Source organism: Ambystoma mexicanum, chromosome 1q (assembly GCF_040938575.1).
Source record: "Ambystoma mexicanum isolate Mex_15411 chromosome 1q, UKY_AmexF1_1, whole genome shotgun sequence".
NCBI classification, from domain to species: Eukaryota; Metazoa; Chordata; class Amphibia; order Caudata; family Ambystomatidae; genus Ambystoma; species Ambystoma mexicanum.
This window is the reverse complement of record NC_090922.1, coordinates 1,313,735,797-1,313,760,834: the sequence shown is the minus strand read 5'-3', so window position 1 is coordinate 1,313,760,834 and position 25,038 is coordinate 1,313,735,797. Positions and strand designations below refer to the sequence as shown.

At 46.8% G+C, this 25,038-nt stretch overlaps 1 protein-coding gene across 1 annotated transcript in view; it reads right to left on the bottom strand.

Annotated features, from left to right (window-relative positions):
• Window positions 1-25,038, bottom strand: part of CZIB (CXXC motif containing zinc binding protein) — a 189,142-nt gene that overhangs the window by 134,337 nt on the left and 29,767 nt on the right. The window contains exon 2 of the mRNA XM_069642170.1: window positions 4,552-4,635. Within this exon, the coding sequence (XP_069498271.1) occupies window positions 4,552-4,635 (84 nt within the window). The remainder of the gene's footprint in view (window positions 1-4,551; window positions 4,636-25,038) is intronic.

The window sequence follows — 25,038 nt, the reverse complement described above, 5'->3', positions numbered from 1 at the left end:
GCGTGTTTTTCAACGAATGCCTTTAAAACAGTATTTCAGACAGATTAAGGATGCAGGAACGCCCTAAAAGTTGAGAATAACCCCACCGAATCCCATGTGGTCAGGCCTGAGAAAGGTGGCAAAAATGTTGGCATATGCTTGTTGCTCGCGTGCTTCTAGACCACCAAATGGTCGTTTTTTGAACCACGGATAGGGTCTGGTGGAGGACTTGTTTTTACTTTTGGTATTCATGGTGCTAAAAGCCTTGATGTCTAGTAAATGTTCTCCGTCCACAACCAAATTCGTAAACGCTTCTTCAATCTTCTGCTCATGGGTTGGAACTTTTATAGGCCAAATTCTAAAATCTGTCAAACAATCTATGGCAATATATATGGCCTTGTGTCCCACTTACACCTGCCAGACTCATCTGCTCGTTTTGCTGTGCCGCTATATTCAAAACATAAATGAAACACAACGGGTTAAACTATTCTGCCCGACCACATACTTACTTCCGTCATTTACCCCTTGGATGCAAAAAGTAATTAAGCGACGATGCCTTAAACAAGCACAGCTATCGGATTAACTGCAAAATTAATAAACCTTATAATTTCATGTCAATGGGCCTCATTACAAGTGTGGTGGTCTGGAAACAAGGGTATGGGTAAGCAGCGGCCCTGGCAGGAAGAATTGCCATGTAAGCACCAGCACTGTCAGCAACGGTACAGGTGCATCTGTCTCCCCACTCGCATAGTATCCTATGAAACTGTATGGAAATGGGGATTTACACTTGTCCCGGTGGCATCGGGAAATCAGGTGCCCGTTTTGGTGTCTCGTAATGAGGCCCATTAATGAATCGCAGGAAACTGTTGTTGTTAAATGAGAAGCAAGTGATTTGGGACAGGAATATTAACCAGAATAAAATGCTGTGCTGCACCTCCATCAACCACCTTGCAGAAAGAAGCTCTTTAACAGATTTGCCCCTAAACTGTCTGCTTTAGACTTTATTCTGTAAATCGCCAAAACTTCAGTGTTTTCCATATTTATCCCTGAAGTGTACCACTAACCAATTCCACTCCGATCTATATCCACAGACCCTAAACGAGAAAAGCAATGAGTCTGAAAAGAACAACCAGCAGACACAAGCACTGAACTTGTGACTGGAAAGTTTCAACGCAAATATCAACAGTCCACGCTGCAGGGATGTCATTTGGGGGTCGCCAGGGGTCGCAGTTGCTACCCCCAAGGTCTGCCTTGCTACCCATACCCTATGCCAGCGCCATGTCTTTATTTTTGGAGTGGCTGGCCTTCTTGTTCAGGCCTTTTAAAAAAACAGGGGGTTCCACAAGTGTAACACTTTGAGCAGTGATAAATAAAATAACAAATTTGTCTTTCTGAAATTCTATACAATAATTGCTAGACTCATTAAAGTTTTATTTCAGGCACACTAGAGGGGGTAAGTCATTGATTTAGTATGTTCTTAAACACCTCAACTCAGCCTTTCATCCTTCTGAGGTTCATAAATGAGCAGCAACACAGTTTGGGTGATACTGTATGTACATTTGTTCTATATGAAGGGCTTAAGCATAAGTGCTTTATAACAACACATTATCACTTGGCCTTGGAAGTCTGCTTGCATTCAAAGTAATTTGGTAATATGGGCCTATACACACCTTGATATTAACGATACATATGGTGATCTATTTTTGTATGAAATGTATATCACATTATAGTGATATCGTAACCATATTTTTCATAGTGTACTTTGGAACAATGCTATGCGATTCTACTTCCTATTTTGTCCAGGGGTGAAATGTCATGTTCCTTCGCTTCCCGTGATGTCACTTTGGTGGGGAGGGGGGGGTGTTAAAATGACATCACTTCCTGTAATGCCGTCAAAGGTCATGTGATGCCATTTCCGCTACCCCTGGCATGTTGAAATGGCGTCCCTGCTACGGTCAACCCACTGACTAGCATGCGACACTCCCAAGCCACAATCATCCAAATACCAATTGAACCCACATCGCAAGTAATGATCGCTGCATCATGCCTGCAGTTAGCACTTCTAGGCAGCCATTATCAAAAGAAGCTTGATGAGACAAATGCGCTTTTCCTTGTAAAATATAGCCCAGCACCGTGGCTGTGCAAGGAGAAACGGATGCATTGTGACGAAAGAAGAATGAATAGATACTTCAGAACTAACATGAAGCCTGCCGTCCCGCAATATCGATTGCCTTGAGCAAGCAAGAAATGCATCGAAACCCCGGCTGCCTGCCTTTTGAAGAAAACCTTCCCCAAACTAGGACTAATTAACACGTCTCTGGCTGCAGGCATCGCTTATAGGATGAAAAGAGAAGCAGGCCCTAATTTGTGAACACTCCTGCGCTAAGCTCTAATTTTGATTGGTGCTGTCCTAATGATATATGCGAGGTCACAAGTTGGTGGAGGTGAAGCCCATACCTCTTGTTAAGGTTGGAGAGACAGTCTTGGCTACCTTGCAATGGTTTGTTTGGAAAAGACACATTACCACGCGGATTGCTGTTGGTACAGTGTATATTTATTTTAGTGTAGACTCATAGTCTTAATGGTGGTCAGCCAACACCTGTTTTGACCTCGGGGTCTTTATCAAGGCTAGGTCTGATATTATGGTGTGGGGCTATGTAACTCAGCTGTTGTCCCCTTGGGGTTAATTAGGTCCTCTATAGTCCCAATCTTGAGTCCTGGATGGGCCTGTGGCTGTGTTTACAGTCACAGCGGAGCGGTTGCTGCGTCTCTGTCACTTATATGATGATTTCTCAATAAATGCACGATATAGGGAGCACTCCAAGCTTAAATAATACTGATAGCGCTCACAGAATGAATGCAATACCCGACAGAATCAGATGCCCCAGCAGTTACCTTTTTTTAAAAAGAAACATGGCTGAGGAACCCTTTAAAACGGGTACATGGCGGCAAGCTTTTCATCATCTTGTGCTCAAACAGACAAACCTATGTTCTTCTTGAGACGGAAACTACACCCCTTGAGGTGCATGTAAGGATTAGTAGGCACTTCCGACACTAAACATGTGGCTTTCCTTCCCAACAAAATTGCATTGCCTCGGATGCCAACGACTGATTTTTAAACACCCGAATACCAGTTACCCCCTCTTCAACCAATACCTTCCACCAACCCAAGACCAAATGTGGCTTTTCAAGCAAGATATTTATAGCACAATTCCTAATGGCCTTCGAAGCTCTATCAATCCAACAAAGTGTCAGTGCAGAGTGGTCAAATGGTGAGCAAGCGGGCTGAGGACCAGCTACAATTGATCACTAAGGCTGCTCCGCCCAGTAACAAACACCCAATGCAGGTTGCACGACACGCAGTCGAGGTGGCTGACTCAGAAAAAGTACATTAAAAAAACTTCAGAGAAACAATCAGCCTTACCACTCCCTTCCAATCTCTATCGGAGAGGGCTCACACACTCTTACTCCATGCCTCGATCCCAGAGCTGACACCGCCCTGTCGCCAATGTGATGGCTGGCTCGCGGCACCCAGGCCAGACTCACAGTTGCTGGGGTCACCAAGCAACACAGCTTATGGGTGTGGTGACTTAGTCTCACAGGCAGGGGGCACCCCTGCAGGGACAGAGTTCACCCGGTCTACTGGGCATACCAAACAGAGTCCCTAGCTCCGTGGGCTCACGGCCCAGGGTAATACACAGGCCGTGGTCACACGGCAGGCCACCAACAATAAAGCACAGACACCAGCTTAACACTCATCGAGTTCCGCTGCCGCACTGTTTCACATGGCTTTCTGCCTTCTTGCTGATAGATTTCATCCACCAGCAGTGATTTTTGGATACCGAGGCTTGAACCTCATTACTCCATCTTTTCTGGTCGAGTATGTAGTCGTAGGTTAGGATTCTTCTTGGTCTGTGTGGACTTGTCACAGTAGGGCTGGTTTCACAGGGTCTTTGCCGTGATGGGTCGCTGCCCCTTTTATTAACTAGTAGTCATGACACGTATCCTTAAAAGGGGCGATACATCCACTTAAAATGGCAAAACCACACTACATAACCTTACACAATCAAATACCATGACCAGTGTTCTGCAACACCACAAGAACTGATAGTAGCATTATCGCAACTTGTAATATTAAAAGTGGCAATGTTTTCACGACAGTCTGTGGTTTTGCCTTTATGATAATGAAAGAGAAAATCAGTTCAAGATTTCTCTGGATTAAAAGAAACACAACAGCTGTTCCGCTTCCATATACTGCCATGTGTTAAACTGAGAAATTGTAGACATACTTAATACTGTTTCGTACAAATGGAAAGATTATATGATACGTCCAGAAAGATTTAATAGGAAATACAAAGAGCGCATTCAAAGGCATTGCGCTTTACTCCAAGTCTGGAAACATGCAATAGGAGCACATGCCTTTCCCCAAGAGTTATTGCTGAAGATGTTTTAAATGTTCCCCTCTACCCTACCCACTGTGCCATTTAAAATATCATGCAGCCAGATTGTTCACAGACCCTGCAGCAAAGCAGTGATGGACCAGAGCGATACACCCACACTGTTGATTCTTACCTTCAGAAACCAGCGAAAATCATCTCCCAGGGGCCGTACATTGGTGACCAGTTCCAGAGTGGCCTTAAACTGCAGGCCTATTTTCTGCAAATTGAAGCATAGTTGATAGTAGTGAATATTAGTGCACACCAGACACATCAGAATGAAGGGGAGATAAGAGAAGAAAGAGTCATATAACTTGCTTACTCCTGGAAAAAGTACTAACTGGAAGTTTGGACGAATTTCCAAAAGGACTTTGTCCGATTCATGAAAGAATTACTCTGTAGGATTTTCACAGAGTTTGGCCTAAGTTACACAACTTGGTCTAATTTACGAATGGGTTAATTATTGCTAAAGCCTCAAAGGAATGCGTACCAAGGTTTGGTCAGGGGCTAGGGAATGACAATCAAAATCTTTCTGAGCACCCACCAAGTTGCAACTTACATCCGCAAAGTGAAAACATGCAAAGGCATATCTTGCCCTTATTTGCACATCTAACCCGAAATGGACACCTTCATTATTTTAGGTCCAATTGGTGGAATAAGTATTGCAAAAGTTAGCATCAAATTGACAGTCATGGAAAATGTATCTGCAACCATGGGATACAAATAATGCAACAGCAAAAACATTCAAACCCTCCTTTTTATTACACTCAATGTTCAGGTTTTGTACAGGTATGTAACGTTAACACTGCATGCATTGCGCACAACAGAACCCCCAGCATTTGAATACTAAATCCATGTTTAAGTCCTTTCAAGCTTGACTAACTCATATTTTGGATACTGGTGAATATCATTTCTAGAAGTTACGACCACACTTAAGGGTAGATTACATCTGTAATGTATGTATGTATGTATGTATGTATGTGATGGGATGGGATAAAGCCTAGTTGGGAAGCAACCAGGCCTGTACAAAGAGGACGCATGCAGTGGTGGTAAGTAGGATGCAGGGAGCTGGGATGGGTACGGGTAGCAAGGGAAAGGGCAGAACTGCAGATGGGGAGAAAGGGTTGAGAAGAGCAATCAGTGATTGGCAAGATGTTCTTTGAAGAGTAGGCCCTTCAGGTCCTTTTGGATTTGGGCAAATGATTGTGGCGCTTTCGTCACACAAATGCTGAAACCATTGATAAAGAAGAGAGAGGGGGAAGGGGAGTTCTGGACTGAGAATATCTGGTTGGCATACAACTGGCAATGCCACAGCATAAAAATGCCAAATCGCTCAAGTTTCTTTTTCCAAACTCCTTCACCCTACTACCCAATGAGGAGTAAACTAACAATATTTTCTCCATTCGGCAGCTTTGTAAGAAGCAGGTCGGGTGCCAGGCTTTCCTGTTGCCAGACGTGCAGTGATTTGCAAGGTTGAAATATTGGCCTATTTTACCGCCCCCCTACCGCAACCCCCACCCCCACTCATACACACACAATTGGGCTACTACAACCCCATTTGTGAGGGAAAATACGGTGTATATGGGTGTTGGGCTATTTTGGGCTATTTCCGATTACAGATCTGTTGATTTTGTCCTGACAGAAAACCGAACGTGAAATGAAGAGTTCCGTTCTTCACCATCTCTGGGGCTGCACAGGTGCAGGTGTGTTGTTGAAATACAACTACTTATGCGTGTTGCCCTTTGAGTTTCCAAACTACTACCTGCGGCTCAATCTGACAAAGGCCAAATTCATACTCCTTCAAAACCTCACACAGGATGCCCAAAATTCTTTAGGCGGAGTGAGTGGTCTTTAGCAGCACTGTGATTCAGGCTGAATTTGCTGGGCTGCAGTCTTTCTGCAGTGAAACTGAAGGTGGAGCTAAATGTTAAAAGCTCATAAGGAACACAGAGCGTAGCAGAGTCATTGGAGAGTCATTGGCCTTTGGCGGTCTTCGGCAAACGAAAGTGGCAGACTATGCTCATATTCCAGGAATGAAAGGTAAGAGCGACACTCCCCTTTAGGCCCATCTTTTCTCTACCTTTTAGTCCTGCAACGTGTATGCCATACACCCTTCTAGACGTAAAAGGCTATCAAACTTTATCTGGGTGACTTTGGGGGAAATAAAGTACCCTTTGAACTCAGATCTCCACATGTAACGGGATATCAAATTTTATCTGGGTGACTGCGGGGGACATAAAGTACCCTATGAGCCCAGATCTCCATACATAACAGACCTCCAGCCTTGGCAGACCTCTGCAACCTCTCCTTCGCCACTGGAGTTTTCATCACTTCTCTCAAGAATTCTCCTGTGCATCCTCTGCTCAAAATACCCTCTGCAGACCCTTCTATTCCGGCAAGCTATCGCTCGATCTCCATCACTCCTTTCCTGGGCAAACTCATGGAGAAGTTGGCTATTTCTCTGCTTACCCTCCACACTGAATCTGTTGGTTGTCTCCACGACCATCAGTCTGGCTTTAGAGCAACCAGAGGCACGGAAACTGCTCTTCTGAACACCTGTGAAGACCTGCTTGCAAACCTTCACTCAAACGCTCCCTCTGTCCTCATTCTTCTTGACCTTTCCTCTGCTTTCGATACAGTAAAACACAACATCCTGAGCTCCTGTCTCTGTGATACTCTGGGCATCACAGATCAGGCCCTGGCGTGGCTAGCGTCCTTTCTTTCTGACCATCCTTTCGCTCTGACCGTCCTTCCCAGGTGGAACTTGGGTCCTTTCTCTCCGCTATCACTCTCTCTACTTGTGGTGTCCCCCAGGGATTTAATCTATCCCCCTGGTTTTTCAATGTCTACATCGCCCCTTTGGCCCACAAGATCTCTACCTTCACCTCCAACTTTCAGTGGTATGCGGATGACCCACAGCTCTCTTTCAGGCTAGCCTCGGCTTCTTCCTCCTCCTCGCTCATTCCTGGCTGTCTGTCCGCAATTCAGTACTGGTGTGCTGCTAATTATCTCTGCCTTAATGCAAGACACAGATCATCTTCATTAGGACCCCTGCTGCCGCTTTCTCAATCTCACTCTGGCCAGCTTCCCCGAGTCCCGCGCCCTCACCCACGAGTGAGGCAAATAATCTAAGAGTCATCTTCGACTCTACTCTCTCCTTCTCTTCTCATGTCCAAAACGTCCCACTGCCAGCTGCACCTCCTTAGAGGTATTTACCTTTTCTCACCTTCCCACAGAGGCTCACTGTCTCCAGAGCCCTGGTTCTCTCCAGACTGGACTACTGCAATAGTCTCTTTCTCAATCTTCCTACTTCTACTCTCCGACCTAAAAGTAGACTACGTTAAGTGCTGCAAGTCCCTGGAAGAGCATTTTTCAGTTACAATTATGGAGGGGCCCTGGAAGGGCTATTGGAGTGGCCACCCGTGAAGGGGTGTAATAATAGATTAAAGGAGTAAAAGTGTTGCAGGGGGAGGGGCTCATACGATTTAGCAACACGGTGGTGTCAAAAGGTCTGTGTGATTTTACAGTGTGTGTAATGCAGGGTAACGGATATAGAAACGGTAGCCAAGTGACAGCTAAGTGAGAATGTGTGGGATGTAGGTCCAGCATGAGTACAGTGTCAGATAATGGGCGAGTGCTGATGGTGAGGAGGAAATCGCAACAGAATGGGAGGTGTGAATGAGCCCATTTGTTTTTTTATAATGCACAACATGAAAAGAGTATCACTTCAGGCTGCTACACAATGAGGGTACATTTCTTCAGGACGGGGTATGGTTGCGTTAGACTGAATGTTGTCGTTTATAGCCAGGGAGCATGAAAGAGTAATTCGCGTTAGGTATATTCATCTGTATATTTTTAAAAGATGTTTGTTGGAGAACTAGTAAGCATACCTTTCCAACTTGACATATTTATAACCCCTCTAATAATAATTTACAAGGAGAGTTGTCAAGGAAATAGAAATGAAATACGGTTAATCAAACCCAACCACAGTGTGGATTGTTTTGGACTACACTGGGCAGCAATGCGTGAGAAGGGAGCTGGGGGAACCACAGTGTTGGTGTAAGAGCTATGGGATGCGTGGCAGGGCACCAATCAGCGGGAAGAGGTTCGGTGTCCCTATGCTGCAACATAGTACAGTGTCCTCGCTGATGTCCATGGGGCACACCATTGGTCCGACTCAGTGTGAATGTCTCGGTTCTTGCCATCTCAAGCCATTTTGTATATTAGACATTGCCATCCAATGGCAAACAAATGTTTTTTCACTGATCAGCACAATCACGTAATTGAGGGGTGGTGTGGGAAGGTTTGTGACGTCACAAGGGGTAGTGTTAATGTGAGTTGTTGCCAAAGAATGGTTCTACCCAATCCGGGTCACTTAACATATACTATTGTACTCTTGTTCAGAGGAGAATTGCCTAGCATTTCGGTGCTGGACTGCCCCAGGGCGGGACAAAGACTGATATGTTTTGGATATTTCTCCTCTGTGAAAGATAGTGAGCTAAACAATCTGGGTAAGGATCTTGTAACCAGGACTAATGTCTGGCAGAGGGACTCCCAGGACCCCTTGTTAATTTGCATAATTTAGGTAACTTTGGGTCTCACCCCAAGTTACTAGGGGAATCCAGACTTGAAGCCCTTGCTCACTATTCTTAGAGAGGCATAGATCCACCCTACTGATGAGGTCCAACCAGACCAAAACACGTATATGGGGTTGCTGTCGGTACTCTTGTTCAGAGGAGAATTGCCTAGCATTTCGGTGCTGGACTGCCCCAGGGCAGGACAAAGACATACGTTTTGGATATTTCTCCTCTGTGAAAGATAGTGAGCTAAAGAATCTGGGTAAGGATCTCGTAACCAGGACTAATGTCTGGCAGAGGGACTCCCAGGACCCTCCTTGTTAATTTGTCTGCATTTGGAGACTTATGACAGTGAAGTGTGCTGCTGCTTACTGGAAGATGTGTGTGTAATGCTCATATGATCCATTAATATGCTCTTATACTGTGTCAAATCACCCACGTAATAGTTTCAGAGAATTCTGCTTATATGCTTTTATACTGCATAAAATCACCACCGTAATAGTTTCAGAGTGTCCCGTTAAGGCAGGGATTACTTACTGGTAATCTTCATTATGCCAAGTACTTCTTTTCCTCGTTCCAATCCATTACATCATGAAGGAGTCCGCCTTCCCCCCCGGTTCCCTATAGCCACGCTCTTCTTTAAATGTATTCATTTATTTTACTCACAACCCCTCTCCCCTGGTATAAATAGAGCACCCTACCTTCACTCCTCCATACCCAAGGACCGTATGCGGTCACTTCCCAGGAGGGAGAGGCGGAAGTTCAGACTGGGACAAAGAAGAGAAGGGTAAGGTGTAATTAAAATGACCAGCAAGTAATCCCTGCATTATAACCACATCCCCCTCTTCCTAGACCCAGTCCATTACATCATGACGTATCCCTAAGCAAGGACTGCACGCCCCAAGTAACGGTAAAGGACACTTTTGATGCTGCAAAACTCAGTGGCCTTTATTTACACCAATATAAAAAATAACTGAGGGGATAACTGCCTGTAGAACTTCCGAGGTGAATCCCTGGACTGCATGTCCTGGAATAGACATCCTATAATGGTGAGCAAAGGTATTGGAGGAGGCCCATGTAGCAACCCTACATAAATACACCAATGATGCTCCTTTAGCCTCTGCTCAGGAAGTGGCCATGCCCCTTGTAGAGTGACACTCCACCTTCCCTGGAGAGGAACCCCTGCAACTGAACAGACCATCTTGATAATGTCCTTGATCCATTTACTGATGGCCAATGAAGACACTTGATGACCCCTGTTGCCCCCCACCCAAACATTACAAATGGGCTATTGGAAGATCTGAAAGGGGCAGTCTTCTCCAAATAGAGAAGCAATAGTCCCCTAACATCCAACCACACCAACTGAATCCGGCCACCAGGCCCAAGACGGTTGGAAGGAATAACCACCTCTTGAGGCAAGTCAAAAGTGGAGGCCACCTTGGGACGAAATGACAGATCACAACTTAAGACAATCGACTCAGGAGAGATCGATAAATAAGGAGGGGTGCAGAGCAGGGCTCCCGAATCGGCTGAGCTGAGATAATCGCAACAAGGAACACCATCTTCAAGGTTAAATGTTGAATATCGGCTTCCCCTATTGGTTCAAAGGGAGACCCTGTATTGCTGTGAGCACCAATAAAGGTAAGAGAGAGTCTGCAACCTAGGTCTTTGAGGGTAAAAGTATGCAACAACCTGGAGATAATGGGGTCAGACGTAGAACCTTAGCACCATGGTGCGCAAATCATCCTAATGGATGCACATTAAGCCCTCATAGAGGAGACAGAGACCCAGCTGGAAACCCTCTTTTGAAGAAACCGAGCAATGTCAGTCCCCTGACCATCCAGAGGAAGCACTGAATTCTTTGTGCAAAAGCGCAAGAAGGTCGTTCAGTACCTGTAATAGGAGTGTAAAGTGGCTGCCTTCTTAGATCTCTGAACTGCCTTGAAAATGGACAGGATAACTGCTGCCTGGTTATCCCCTCACCCTTTCACGGACCAGAGCCTCCAAAGCCAGCTGTTGCACAGCGTTCAGTCTACAGCCAGCACTGTAGGGGGACAAGACAGCAGAAGAGGAGGTAGGGCCACTGCCATCATCAGAAGTAGAGGGAACCACACTCCAATATGGGGCTACCACAAGGACCTGTGCCCTGGACCATCTGATCCTCTCCAGAACCCTAGGGAGAAGGGGAATCGAAGGAAACATATCCAATAGTACCTGAGGAAAAGGACTGGACAACGCATCTGTCGTCCTGAACCCTTCCTCCCGGACGAGAGATTGCCATGGTTCAGCAACCACCGAAACTCCCAGAATATGAATTTCTAGGTTTTGCGACAGTGGGTGCCAAAATCGCCAGAGGTGCGATAACCCAGGTCGTAGGTGTAGTCTTGCCCAAGGGGTGACGAACACTATTGCCACCATCAGGCCCTGTATTCTCAACCAGTGACTGGCCGTAGAGGTCTTCGAATTGCAGATCTTCGTCCCGGATAGCTATAGCCCAGAAGACACACAAGACCCTGAACTGAATGTCCAGAACCGGCGTTAGCTGCCATTTCCCATGGTTGATCAGAAACCATGGTCCTGCATACCTCCTCCACTGCCAGACTTGTGATGAGCCCTTCCAAGTAGGTATAGATATGAAGGCCCTTCTGGTGGAGCAGCCACACAACCGGGGCCAGTGGTTTCGTAAAATCCCTGGGAGCTGTGCGAAGCCCGAATGGCAAGGACAGCGAATTGGAGGTGGTGCCCTGCAACAGCAAACCGGAGCAACTGAAAACAGGGTGAATGGATGGAAACATGCAGGTAAGCGTTGGCGAGATCCATTGACGCCAACCAGTCCCCTTTTGAGGTCATGATTTTCTGAAGAGTGCCCATTCGAAAGAGCAAAATTGACGACTGATTGCCCCCTTTCAAGTATATCACTAGCTGAAAGTCTCCTGATGCTTTTGGCATCAGAAAGACCCTGGAGTAACACCTGCGCTCTTGGTCTTTGCTTGACACAACGCTGAACTGCATTAATTTGCAATAGACACTGGATCTCTGTCTTCAAACATGCCTTCTTGGGGGCATTAATATGCCAAGGACGCGCTACCACTCCCGTCGCTCTGGGCACTATGGCAAACTCTATAAGGTAGCCCTCTGACACGATGCTCCTCTCCACCCACCCAGGAGTCTTGAATGAAGTGCGTCCACGTATATCTGAAGTGAAAAATCATTCCTCCCACTGGTACCTCTGTGGGAGAATCCTGCCTGCCAGGAGCGAGTTGTCTTCAGAGGGGGAGACGATCTGTCCTTCATGAAAGGAATCTTCCATCTGTGTCGGAATGAGCCAGTCCCAGCATGGGAGAACCTGTAGCCCCTCGGCGAGGAGCCAGCATTTGAAGTGGACAGCGTTTTCTTTCGTAGGTTGCCAGAATGCTTTTCCTTTTTATGCACCCTATGTACCTTTTCTTCTAGCTCATCCCCAAAGAGCTTCACTCCTTGAAAGGGAAAGCGCAGTGTAACATTTTTATGGGAGTTCTATTTGCCAATCTTTGACAACATGAAGAAACCTCCTGGCCACAACAGTAATTCCCATGGCAATCACAGCCTCTCTGCTCTGACTCCATTGTATGCCAGGTCAGACTGGAACTCAACCTGACACTGCGTGATCTCCAGAAAAGCCAAGCATTCCAGTCCCTCATCCAGCTGTAAGTGATTTCAATCCGGCACACACCCACATCACGCCCAGCTTGTAGTGCACAACTGAAACCCTTATTTATTTGTATATATAAGTTCAATATTCCAAACGATATACCACTCGCATCACACCCTTCTCCTGGACCACCCCCCCCCCGTCACACTGAACCAGGAATCAGGCTAGTTTGCAAAAGGGAAATATCTATTTATGTATATAGAATTCAAATCACAATGGGCCTCACTACGAGGTGGGCGCAAAGGGATACCGGGCACCGTTACGGACATCGGTGCAGGCAATTCCTTTGCGCCCTATTCCGAGGTCCCTTAGCGGTAACGGGCCCCGTCCATAACGCCTGGTTATGGACGGGGCCCCGTTAAGGGACTTCAGAGCTAATAACGGTACCGCAATTTATGGTACCGTTATTAGCACCTTCCCATTGAGCCCTATCGGGGCTGAAATGGGAATGGGGAATGGCTTTTTCAATCGGGACTTACCGGTCCCGCAAAGGTCGGAAAAGACTGATAAGTCCCCATTGAACGAGGGCGGACTTGGTACCGGTATTGGAGGTAGTCATGGCGCTAATAGCGCCATGACTACCTCCAACCTCGGAATGAGGCCCAATATATTTTAATAGGTAAACAACAATCACCAGTGGGGTGACAGAACACTGAATAATCTCTTTAATGCACTAGGAATCAGCAATGAGCACAAAAACAAATGCAGCACAGAAAATAATACTTTTGTGTTGGTTTAGAACAGATAGCACTATGGATAGAGGTTCCCCCTGCAACACCCCTCAACCCCCCAATAGGCAATGTAAAGAGATGGGAGGAGAGAGCAGGTATTCAGGAATAGCACAGATCAAACAGAATATCAGTCCCACATTCCCCCTTCAAACACAAGAGAAAAACGGAATTGACTTTTCAGCTGTCAGAATGGCTTTGAAATTGTCTTTGGAATTGACTGAGCAAAAATACCAAATGTGATCAAAAATACTTAAATTGTTATAAATCTTTATGCGAGCCGCTTTCAACAGTTGCACACAATCACAAGCAAAGGTTTAGTCAAAAGAAAACAGTGAAAATTTGAAAGTCCAAGTCGGAAACACACGTGTAAAGCCTTTCAAAATTTCAATTTGCGGCAAACGGGTGAACTATGTTCTATGGATAGCTAAGGATGTTAGGTACAAGTAGGGGTTGAAATGTCGCTTCTATCATTACAACTGAGGGAGTTATAGAGGTTTTACTAAGAGTAGTTTTTGAAGAATAGGCGCGAGCATGGAAAACAGAAATGCACTTGAAAATGACAGATGGGTTTGATTACACTAGATGATGACTATGAAAAATCGAATGCCACAGATGGATCTTACAGTAACGTGATCAGCGTAACCCGCTGGCTGTGGATACTCTACATCTTCAGATGAGAAGAGTCAGCGCAAAGATAGTTCTAGCAATACTATGGTTCTGAATTAAAGATGGGATGGGTTTGAGATAGGGATCATACAATGCAGATATATTATGGTCACTTTTCTTCCTATTAATACTTACAGAATAAGTTATTAAATTGGACCGTCAGTTCTGGTCATGGATTGGATCTGGTTAGAAAGAACAGCACATCAGGCATGGGATTGGATCAACTAGGCCGGTCACTGGATTTTGCACAGGATCTGCCCGTCTTTTTTGTGGATAGTTCAATCAGCTGGATAGCGAGTTCCTCAGGCAAGCCTTGTGTTAGCAATCCAGAGAAATTCAGGATACTAGTTCAAGTGTATTTGAGTGATTGGATCAAGGCCGGATGTCACATGTTATGGTTTAATTTACAGTCCTTGGAGACCTCCCTTTAGCCACTAGTCTCAAAATCGGATTTTATCTTGAATACATATTTCTACATTGGTCACTTCTACACAAATCACACACAAAGATTCCATATTTTATGTAGCATCTGTTCCTCAAAATCCTGCAGCTGTGGGATCTTGTTTGAACTTTCTACAGAATTGTGTACTTTTCGCTATGAACACAATTTCCAAACTTTATGCAAATTTCTACAAATGTGTGTGTGTATTAATACATTTAACCTAAAACCACATATATTGCCATTCCTGTCCAGAACATGTTACACGGTTCTGCCGCCTCTTAAAATGTGCAGCCAAAAATTCTATTATATGTCCTTGGTATATTTTTCACCACTTTGAATCACAAGTTATGAGTCCTTAAAAACTGTTTTTTGTTCATGCTTAACAGCAAATGGTACGCCCGGCTCCACCCCTTTGTCTCTCCTGGGAGTCCAGGAGCCATTTACGACCCTCTCACACCTCTGTTTCCTAGGCTGCTATTGTTCATTCTCTTTCTGTAGACAAACATCTGGGGTTATCCCATAATTATCATCTCCCCGTGAGTTTCAGCTGACAGAATTTCCCTCCCCCTGGGAGAAACCCGTATGTCCACTTCCAAAGGGTTGCAGCTCAGCCAAGCTAATTTATTCTTAATTAAAGATCCAGGAAAAACCAAACGTGTTGCATCAAACATAAATGCATTACTTTCTTAGATTTAACTCTGTGGGATAAAAAGCAACCGAGATCTGTATTCTTTTTAGTAACAATACTCTTTATGTTTGCTAATCCAGCAGACATTTTAGTTTAGATCACTTTGAAGTTTCATCAGTAACTCATCTGACAGCTGTCATTCAGGTAGCCCACGGTACTGCACTCAGATTTTGACAGGGGATGTCAGTTTACAGACAATCCAGTTTGTCTGATGAATGTTTTGCTCTTCACATTAGTACTTTGTATGTTCTCAATGCTTCATTAGATTACATGAATTTTAGCGCCAAGCATGGTTTTGGATGTTTAGAAGTGCTGTTATAGGCATTTTGGAGTTTTTAGCAACAAAGCAAATGTCATTTATAGGCTCCTTATGGAGTTTCATTTGCAAAGCGCTGCTTCTCCCTCTGCACTCCGTTTGCTGGTCATGGAGCCCACTGGCACATTTTCTGCAGGGTGTGCTCTATTCCACCACACATGCACCATGGGGGGCAGGTTGTGCAGCCATCTTTTTGTGTGTTTAAAACACGCGGTTTTTGTAGGTTTTTGGCGCGCACAAGATTTTTGCCGCCATTGTTGGTATAAAGATCCTGAAAGTCTTCTAAGAGGACTTGAGCAGTGTAAGAGCCATACATGCAGGAGCAAAGGGGATAGGTGGGAGACAGCATAATATTGTTGCATAGCAGAATCCACCTTCTGATCCATAGAATCTCTCACTGCCGCTTCCTCTAGTGACATGGATGGCCAACCAGTGTGAGTGTAAAGTAAAGAATCAGTCTCCACGGTAACTGGTAACCCGGCTTCTTCCACTTCTTCCACTTGCAGAGTGATAGAGTTTACCAATAAACCAGGGCATGGCCAGCCTCTCTGGCTCCTTCCATTCGGCCAGCGACTTATGTGGATGTCATCTATTAATGGGAGGCCTTTCTTCACAGACTATTTGAATTGTCTCACTGTTGGTTTTGTGTGCTGTGTAACAGTTCCTACCTGAGTAAACGGAATGTCTGCCGCTACATGCTCCAGGACCTTGCCCATTGCCTCCGGATCCAAGTTTCCTCTAGGTTCTTCATTCTCAGACAGTGCAGATTCATCTGTGCAGCTGCAGATGCTGGAGGAAGAGGAGGGAGGCCTGCGGTAACTGGGGCTCGGATTCCCCTTCTTCCAGGATTCCTCTTCCAATAGGGTCTCCTTAATGATAGCGCTCAGCCTTTTCCTGGCCTGCTGCCTTCTTTCGATAGCAGGAGGAGAAGAAGAGCTAATGCTTCTCTGGCCTCTCCTAGTTCGCTTGTGTGAGCCAATTATGCCAAGAGGTTACCAACACTGTTGCTGCTGTACAATTCACAAAGAACTCTGCAGACCAAACTCTCCCCTGGAGCCTTACCTGCTCTTACGTGAGGAGCAGATTCAACTGCTCTGCCTCCTGTGATGTGCCGACGAAATGTGCCCACTGGGAACCTACAGGATGCGGGAACACAGCCCAGTAGGTCCCCACCCACATAACCATAGGAGGCCAAAGAAACATGAGGAGTGAAAATAAGGCGCTCTATTTATACCAGGGTTGAGAATAATACATTTAAAAAATAAAAAAAAGAATTTAAAAAAAAAAAGGAAAAAGAAGCGTGGCTATAGAGGACTTGGGTGAATGCAGACTCCTTCATGATGTAATGGATGTGAGAGTGCATAGCGCTCTTGTTGACCAGCGCAGCACCTCTGTGTTGGCTGGGACTGCGTTCACACATGACGGGCACGTTGGCGGCCTAGAGTTTGTGGAGGTGTTTGATGGAATTGACTGTTAGCGCTCTCATGAGAACCGCCTCCACATTGATCCCACCGTCCTTCCGGTGGCACTCCACCATCGAATACAGCTACACCGGACATCCAATGTTGAAGATAAACTTTGAAACCTTGAAGAGGCAGGAATTATTGAGCGGGCAATGGCCCGACACCATGGGCGTCACCCATCAGCATGGCTCATAAGCCTAGGAACCTACATGAGGCTTGTATCGGTGTAGACATGCGCGAGCCGAATAAAGCAGGTCTGTTAGTGGACATCCAGGGTTTGAAGTTTTTCTCCAAACTGGACCTGTGTGCTGCTTATCATCAGTTTCCACTTCATGAGGATTCTCGCGACATCACAACATTTTCATTGCATGTCGGTTTGCGCAGATATAAGAGGCTGAGGTTCGGCATGACCTCCGCCGCTGAGATGTTTCAAAGCACAATCAGAGGTGCCATTGCCGGAATTCCTGAAGTTGTTAAAGTCAGTGATATTCAGATTTTTTCAACTACCTACAGTGATTACAGAAGATAAAGGGCATCAAATTGGCTGCCGCTCTGAAAGATCGGTTAGAGGTGCTCAGCTCCTTTAGTCTTGTCAATTAATGTGGCCGGTTCATTCCGCACCTGGCTACCATCTCCAAGCCTCTGTGGCAGTTGATCAAAACATCTGAGCCATGGGAATGGTCCGACGCTCACCAGAGAGCATTTGAGACAACTAGGGGAGCTCTGGCAGACGTCACCATGTGCTACTTCGAACCCTCTAAAGACCGAACTGGTAGTTGATGCAAGCATGCATAAACTTGGCTCTGTGTTAACGCAGTGATCGATGAGATGCTGCCGATCGCGTATGCTAGCAGAGTTTTGACGGTCCCCATGGAGGCACGCGTGAATTTGGCCACGGCGAACCACATGCTGAATGCCCTGTCGATTGAGGAGGTTCACGATGCCTCTCCCGCGGACGAGTGTCTTGGTGTCGTCAAGCACAAGTGAGCATTGGCCTCAGGGCGGTGGAAGAATTATTTGCACGAGCAACAGCACAAGAAAGAGGCTGCTCGGCGTCAATGAGACAGCCTGTATCGGCTGAGAGATGTGCTGTCAGTGTCCCCTGACAGGTTACTTCTGCGAAGTTTCTGCATCTGGATTCCAACCGCTCTCGCCCTGAAGGTCGTGTTGCGGGTATCAGGTTGTCTGAAATACGAAATCTCGTCTGCGAGAGAAGGTGTAATTGCTTGTGCTGGAGCCCACGGGACAGGCACTTGTGTCCAAGTGCATTCCCTGCCAAATCGGCTGGTCCTCCCGTTCCTATCCAATCCATCCCTTGGGGTAAGTGGCCCTGGGAACGTGTGAGTGAGGGTTTCGGCTCCCTGCCTCATACAGTCTGGTGGTGGTAGAGGAATTCTCACTATGCGCAGGTGGAGATCATGAAATCTACTGCAGCGTTGATGGTCATCCAGAAGCTAAAGAAGAGGTTTGTGACACATGGTCTCCCAGCGGTTCTGAAGTCAGACAACGGGGCCCGTTCCAGGGGTCGACACAAAGGCTTTCCTGGAAAGGCTGCGGGTGAAGCCCAAAGCCGCGCTGGCCTCAGGCTAACAGTGATGACGAGAGGTTCACGAGGACCCTGAATTTGACCCTTTGCATTGCCTGTGAAGAACAAGCAGACACTGAGCAGTTAGCTCCACGCTGCATGCAGCTTGTGTGACTCCTGCTGCGATCCTGATGGGAAGGGCTCCGTGCACCAAGATACCTACAGTCCCGGAGTGGCGACCGGCAATGCTCGACAATGATGCTTACCTACAGAAGAGAGGTCGGATGAATGCTGATGAGAGCGCAAGAAGAGGAGCCTTGTCATCAACTATGGTGTTGGTGATGAACAATTGATCCCAAAGCAAGTTTGCTCTGCTGTTCAATCCCTAAAGCATGGTCACGGCTCAAAGAGGGACACGGTCTATGACCCGCAATGCTTCACATTTCAAATGCCTGTCAAGGACAGCAGACGAGAGGGCAGATGAAATGCACTGATTGGCCACTCAACATAAAGCGTTGTACAAAGATCAAGCACTGGAAGGGATAGCTGAAGGAAGATGTGATGCAGAGGAAAAAAGCTGGCAGAGAGGCAGCCTGAACAGCCTAGTCCATAAGCAATCCCGATACTACGGCCAAGAATAACCACAAGTGTGCCAGTAAGGCTCAAAGACTATGTGTGTTACTAATGGGGATGGGCCTGGGTTGGTGCTACTTTTGTAGGTGATGAAGGGATGTGAGACCACGTAGTGTTCGTGTTGACCATCTCGACACCACCGAGTTGGCTGGAACTGCGCGCACACGATGGGCACGCATCCCCTCGTGTCGTGATGTGCATGGGCGTCCAAATGGGAATAAAGAAAGGCCAAAGAGCGTGCACCAGCGCTGTTAGATCCAGACACTGGCCCAGTGTTTGGTCTCTATTATTAGTGCTGGAGCCGCTGAGAGTGTCCCATGGGGCACAGAAAGTGTGTGAAGCATGCCCCAGTGAGTATGAGCAGCCGGATGTGCCAGGACCCAACAACGGACTGGGATGAGGAATAGAGGAACGTTCAGAGAACCTAGGCTTGTCCTTGTAGCAGGGCTTTAAGTGGGCCAGGGCCAGCCTTGGACGGGCCTAGAGAGAAATCCCTGAATCGCATGCCCAACACACTAGTGTAGGGGAGGAGTGGTCCAAAAGACCCCCCTTGCCCGCATCTCCACCCCAGGTGAGGGCCATGGCTCATCGGGCGTCCCCTCCTTACCACCAGGGCCCAGGTGGTGGATGGCTCACCTGCTGAAGACATTGCCCGCACGTATTGAATTTAGCTAGGCCTCAGAAACCATTTTGTCTACTAAAGATGGTGTGAGCTCAGCGCACTGTAGCGCGGCCCCCACCTTCGGAAAGTTTCAGTTATCCATGTCGCCGCAGCACCCTGGCAGATCCGCTGCGAGCCCGTTCCCACGAACAAGACGGACATGAGCTAGCATAATACATTAACATTGTAACATTTCACCTTCCGCAGTGTATCATCGCTCCCAGCATGACCCGGCCAGCGGGCCTGGGCGATGAAGAGAACGGTAAAATGGTCATCAGATGGCAGAAAGTCTCTACATATTAATGCCAAGACCACTTGCAAAGTATGCTTTTCTCCACAAAATCTCTTATATTACAAAAACCTGTAAAATGTATAAACATAGAAAGCATGCTTCCATGATATAAGCAATGGCGAGCCCACACCACTGCAGTTGGGTACTAATAATGAAGGAGCGTTCCAGGGATCTATTTGTTACGTGTATCACTGGGAAACTTACACTCCATGATTTTGCGCCAAAACTGAACTAATGCTGTTAGAGTACACGAGAGGACGAATGTAACCATACAGAGGGCTCATGCGAAGGATGCGCAAGAATGCACTTGTCATGTGTATATGTCTGAGCCCCTTATGTGCCACCACCGTCACGTACAGTGGCTGGTCATTTTCTATGTACTCCACCAACCACATTACTACCTCGCTTACTGCAAATGTATATGCATATAACCAAATACTGTAGTTGTTAAAACATAGTGTACGAATAAGGTGCTCAGGCTGGATATAATTGAGACACATCCAGCAAAGTTGAAATGTATGTTTTAAAGTGATTTGAATACGTATTATAGAGTGCTCAAATGTTTGTGATGTTTTTACCTAAAGTCGGCAACATACGAGGAAGATACCTTTCTGAAAATATGTGCAAGGCCATTCCCCCTCCCACCCTGCGAAGACTGCCAACCATGAGAGCAGAGGCCCGCGCTGCGCTGCTCCACCTCCCCCAACCAGACTGGAGCCGCTTCAAAGATTTGTAGCCCCCTCTGCAGCACCCAAAGCCACGGCCCGCCACCTGCATTATTTACAGCACAGCAGTAAACCTCTGCCTGAACACACACTTCCAAAGGCGCCCCCTCGTAAACCCCACAACCCACCGGATCATCTTAGACTTATGGCCCTGTGCAATCAGGACACCCAATACTTCGACAACACACAGCGGCACATCCATAACAACTTCTAACAAGACAGAAAGACCTGTACCGCCCGTCCCAGGCCCTGAAGCTTAGCACCTCGACCTATGGCCCCGGTCAACAGGACCCTGGTAACCATGTCCTGACGTATTACCATCAGACCCCTCACAAGGTACATTCCTCCTGTGTTGCATTAACCTGTAGAATAACCTATTGGAAGATTTACTAAAGAAGATAATATTGCAATGACTGAATGACTGCGGTGTGCATGGCCTAGGGCAAATAAGTCAGGAAAAGACATTCATCTCCGACACTGGCCGCGATGGCACAACAACACCGCCCGGATGAACTCAGCCAACCTGCCAGGCCCAGCCCATCCCACGAGGCCGACCAGTGACGTTTTCCAGCCAAGGCCAACCACCTCGCAGCAGCACCTATAGCTAGTCATCGCCACCCAATCCCATTGAACGTGTGCCCCCTATAGTATGTAGGTTCTTATGACGTTTTTTGTAAATATATACGCTTGTCTTTGCTATTGTCAGACAGAGCGCTCTCGGAGTTTGCAGAGTTCTTTGCATGCCCTATTCTGATTGATAAACTCCCATTTAAGCTCACCCGCACTCTGTCTTGGCTTTATTCCCGACTTGGGAGAGTCCGTCATTGTCTCTCATTGCGGGGAGGATCGTGCTGGCTGGGGACGCTTGCCTTCAGTGGTGACCCCGAAAGCGTGATTATTATTATTATTATTCTTTCCCGACCTAACATTACCGTCCCCTTTTGGCACGAGAATCTCCGGTCGAAAAGGGATACGCACGGTGAGCCGGCTCCGGGAGGCTGCCCGCCAACGGCGACCGGTACACTAAGAAGTGCGCACTCAATAGAGAGAGGGTACGGGATCCCGGTTGAAAAATCCCCTTTGAGTACCGCTCGCCGGAGCCGGGGCTGACTGTTGAGCTGACGGCAACACTGCCTGGACGGACCCAGTTTCGGAGACTATCGGTTCAAGACGGGCACGTGAGTATTGAGTGCGAGCGATCATAAAGGGGGTGGAGGAGGAAATTTAGGACAGGGAAGGAGGAGGGGTCGAAAGGGGGCACGTAGGTCTACTAAGGACCATCTTAGACTTTCTTTGCTTTTTCTTTGCATATGGCCATTAGGATTAAGAGGTGAATAAGAGATAAAAGTGACGGGAACCTAGCTCCGAAAGGGGGTGGAAGGCGGCGCCGCATAGTGCTATCTTGACTAGTACTGGGAATATATGACGAAGTGGATAATAAGTTAAAAGTGTCTGGCAAAGGGGGACACGGAGAATATATTAGTGACTGCTATTCTTTTTTTCTATTCTTTTCTTTAGGGTTGGGGGGAAAATAAAGGTGAGATCAGTACAAAACGTTAGTGAGAAAGTAAGAGACAGAGAGTTTTACTAGAAGAGGGAAGAGCAGATCAAAATATATATATATGCGCATCAATATATCTGAATAAGACGGACAGGGACAGCTGGCTAGGGAGGAAAGGGAGGGCAGCCTAAATTGTGAATAGAGTGTTACAGAAAGGTGTGTGCACCTCGTATGCGTCAGAAGACAATTTGGTGCTGTGAGTGTGTAAAATGGCTATAAATGCATAGTAATTGAATGGTCATGGTAAGTGTGGCCGGATAAAGCTTCTTGAAGACAAAAATGACAAGGTGAAGTGAGTGGGTACCTTTTTGATTTCCGGGTTGATATTGTCAAAATAAATGATGGTTTGCTCTTGTATGTGCCCCCCAAAGAGAATAGAATAGAAACTGTGTACAGCCAGTTTTGTATTGTGCAGGCAGGGGGAAGAGCACAAAGGAACCCATTATTGAATGTGAAGTAGAAAACGAAAAATAATATTGATAATACATCTACATTATAGTTGCGGACACACAGAGACACACAAGTACTAGGAGGGCACAAAGATGGGGGCCGAAACACCCTTATCACATATTTGTAAGAATCTACCAGGGTACGCGGAGCGGATTAAGAAATATCACGACCAATGGATAACAGAGCTGAAGGGAGAGGGACTACCCCAGACATGGCCAGAGGGGGGGTCCTTTGATAAAAGTGTTCTGGATATGGTGGCCACATGCATTTGTTTGAAATACAAGGGGAAGCAGTTGCACAATAGGAGGGAAATATTAGATCTCTGGAGGTTATTTGAAGAGATACCACCGCCTAAAGCACCAGCAATAAACCCTGACCTACCATCCACCACAGACAATCCACTGATGATACAGAAAGATGCTAAAGAATTGTCAAATGTAGAGCCACCAATAGAGGTAATAAGTTTGTACCCGATATTAAACAAGCCTGTGCCCGCAGAGGGGTACAGTGACCCCACTTATGTGCCTCCCCCGACAACTACTACACCCCACCGACCAACAGCACCCCCACCATATGAAAGTACAAGGGAGCGAGCCCAGGCAAGTACACAAAGGGTGGATATAGAAAAGCTAACAGATGATTTACAATCAAGGCTCTCAATAGCGAAAGATGAGCTCTCAAGGATAAAAGACATATGTGAACAAACAGCACGTAATGCAGTAAGATCAGGGCGCACGTCTAGAGCGCCGAGTGAGAATAGAACACTTGAAGACGGGTGGAAAAAAGGTGAGATACTGTTCAGAATTGAGGAAGAACCGACACGAATAATCGAAGTGGGGACACGAGAGGGAGGTATTGATAATGAAGAAAGGCCTACAGGGGACAGAGAGGAACTACTATGTGATATAAGGGACGATTTAGAAGAAAGCGACAGGTTGAGCATGGCAATGGGAGGAGGAAGTGAAGGAGTGGATGGTACATGTTCAATGAGAACACTGGATGAGTGGACGGGACGATTAAGGAATAGGGTGGGGAAAATGGCATCACTGGGAACATCAGCAGCCAAAACGGGTGCAGATACAATGACAAAAGGAAAGCTACAGCTCCCATTAATACATAGGGGAGGAGGGAGGCCGAATTACATCCCATGGGCTCAGATGGATAAAGCCAATTTATTAAAGCTATTGCCCCCGTTATCGGGAGGGGCAAGTAAATGGATATACGCCTTTGAGAAACACACTGCCGGGGTACCCCTAGCAATAGGAGATGTGAAGAGTTTGCTTGTATCAGCAGTGGGGGATCAGGCTGATAGAGTATGGGTCAAGGCCGGTTTCCCGGGAGTAACATTAGACTGCGACCGCCATGACGGAGCCTCCTTTAACACAGTGCGTGCCAGGGTGTGGGATGCCTTGCGAGAAACATTCCCAGATACGCCAGACTTACAGTCAGTAATGCAGTGTACAATGAATGACGGGGAGGAGGCTATGGATTACATTTTTCGGGTCCAAGAGATGTGGAGAGCAGAAACGGGCACGCCCTGGTATCAATCGACATCTTTATTTTACTTCATTATAAAAAGAGGGCTCCCAAAGGAAGTGCAAAAAGCGCTCGACAAGATAGCAGGTATTGAAGCAAAGGGATGGCCTGAGATTCAGAGCATAATAGTGCACCATTGTAAGCGAATAAAGGAAAGGGAGAAGGAGGTGGTGCAGAAAAGATTGGCAGACGAAGCGAAATTAGTGCAGACAAAGTTGGTGAAGGTTGCAGCAGCAGTAGCCGCGCTCCCACACAGCAGGGAGGGAGATGAAGAGGAGGAGGGGCTGATAGCAATACAAGGAAGGATGGCAACTAATTGGGCGGGAACAGGACAGCGGCAGTGGAACGAGCAGGAGCAAGGCGGAGGTCCGCAGTGGCAAGAGTGGACCCCTCGAGGGGGACGAGGTGGGTACAGGGGCCGAAGAGGAGGTGGACCGGGGTACGGGGGAATGGGAGGAAGTGGATGGCAGGGTCCTAGAGGTGCACAAGGAAGTTGCTGGAACTGCGGGAGATGGGGGCATTACTCTAGGGAGTGCAGAGGCAGACCCAACAACGGGTTCCAAGAGGTAGAACATTATGGCCATCCCCACCCGGGGAGCCCATATGGTCTTCCAATGGGACAACAACAACAACCGAATAACCCAGGCCAAGGAAACAATGAGCAAC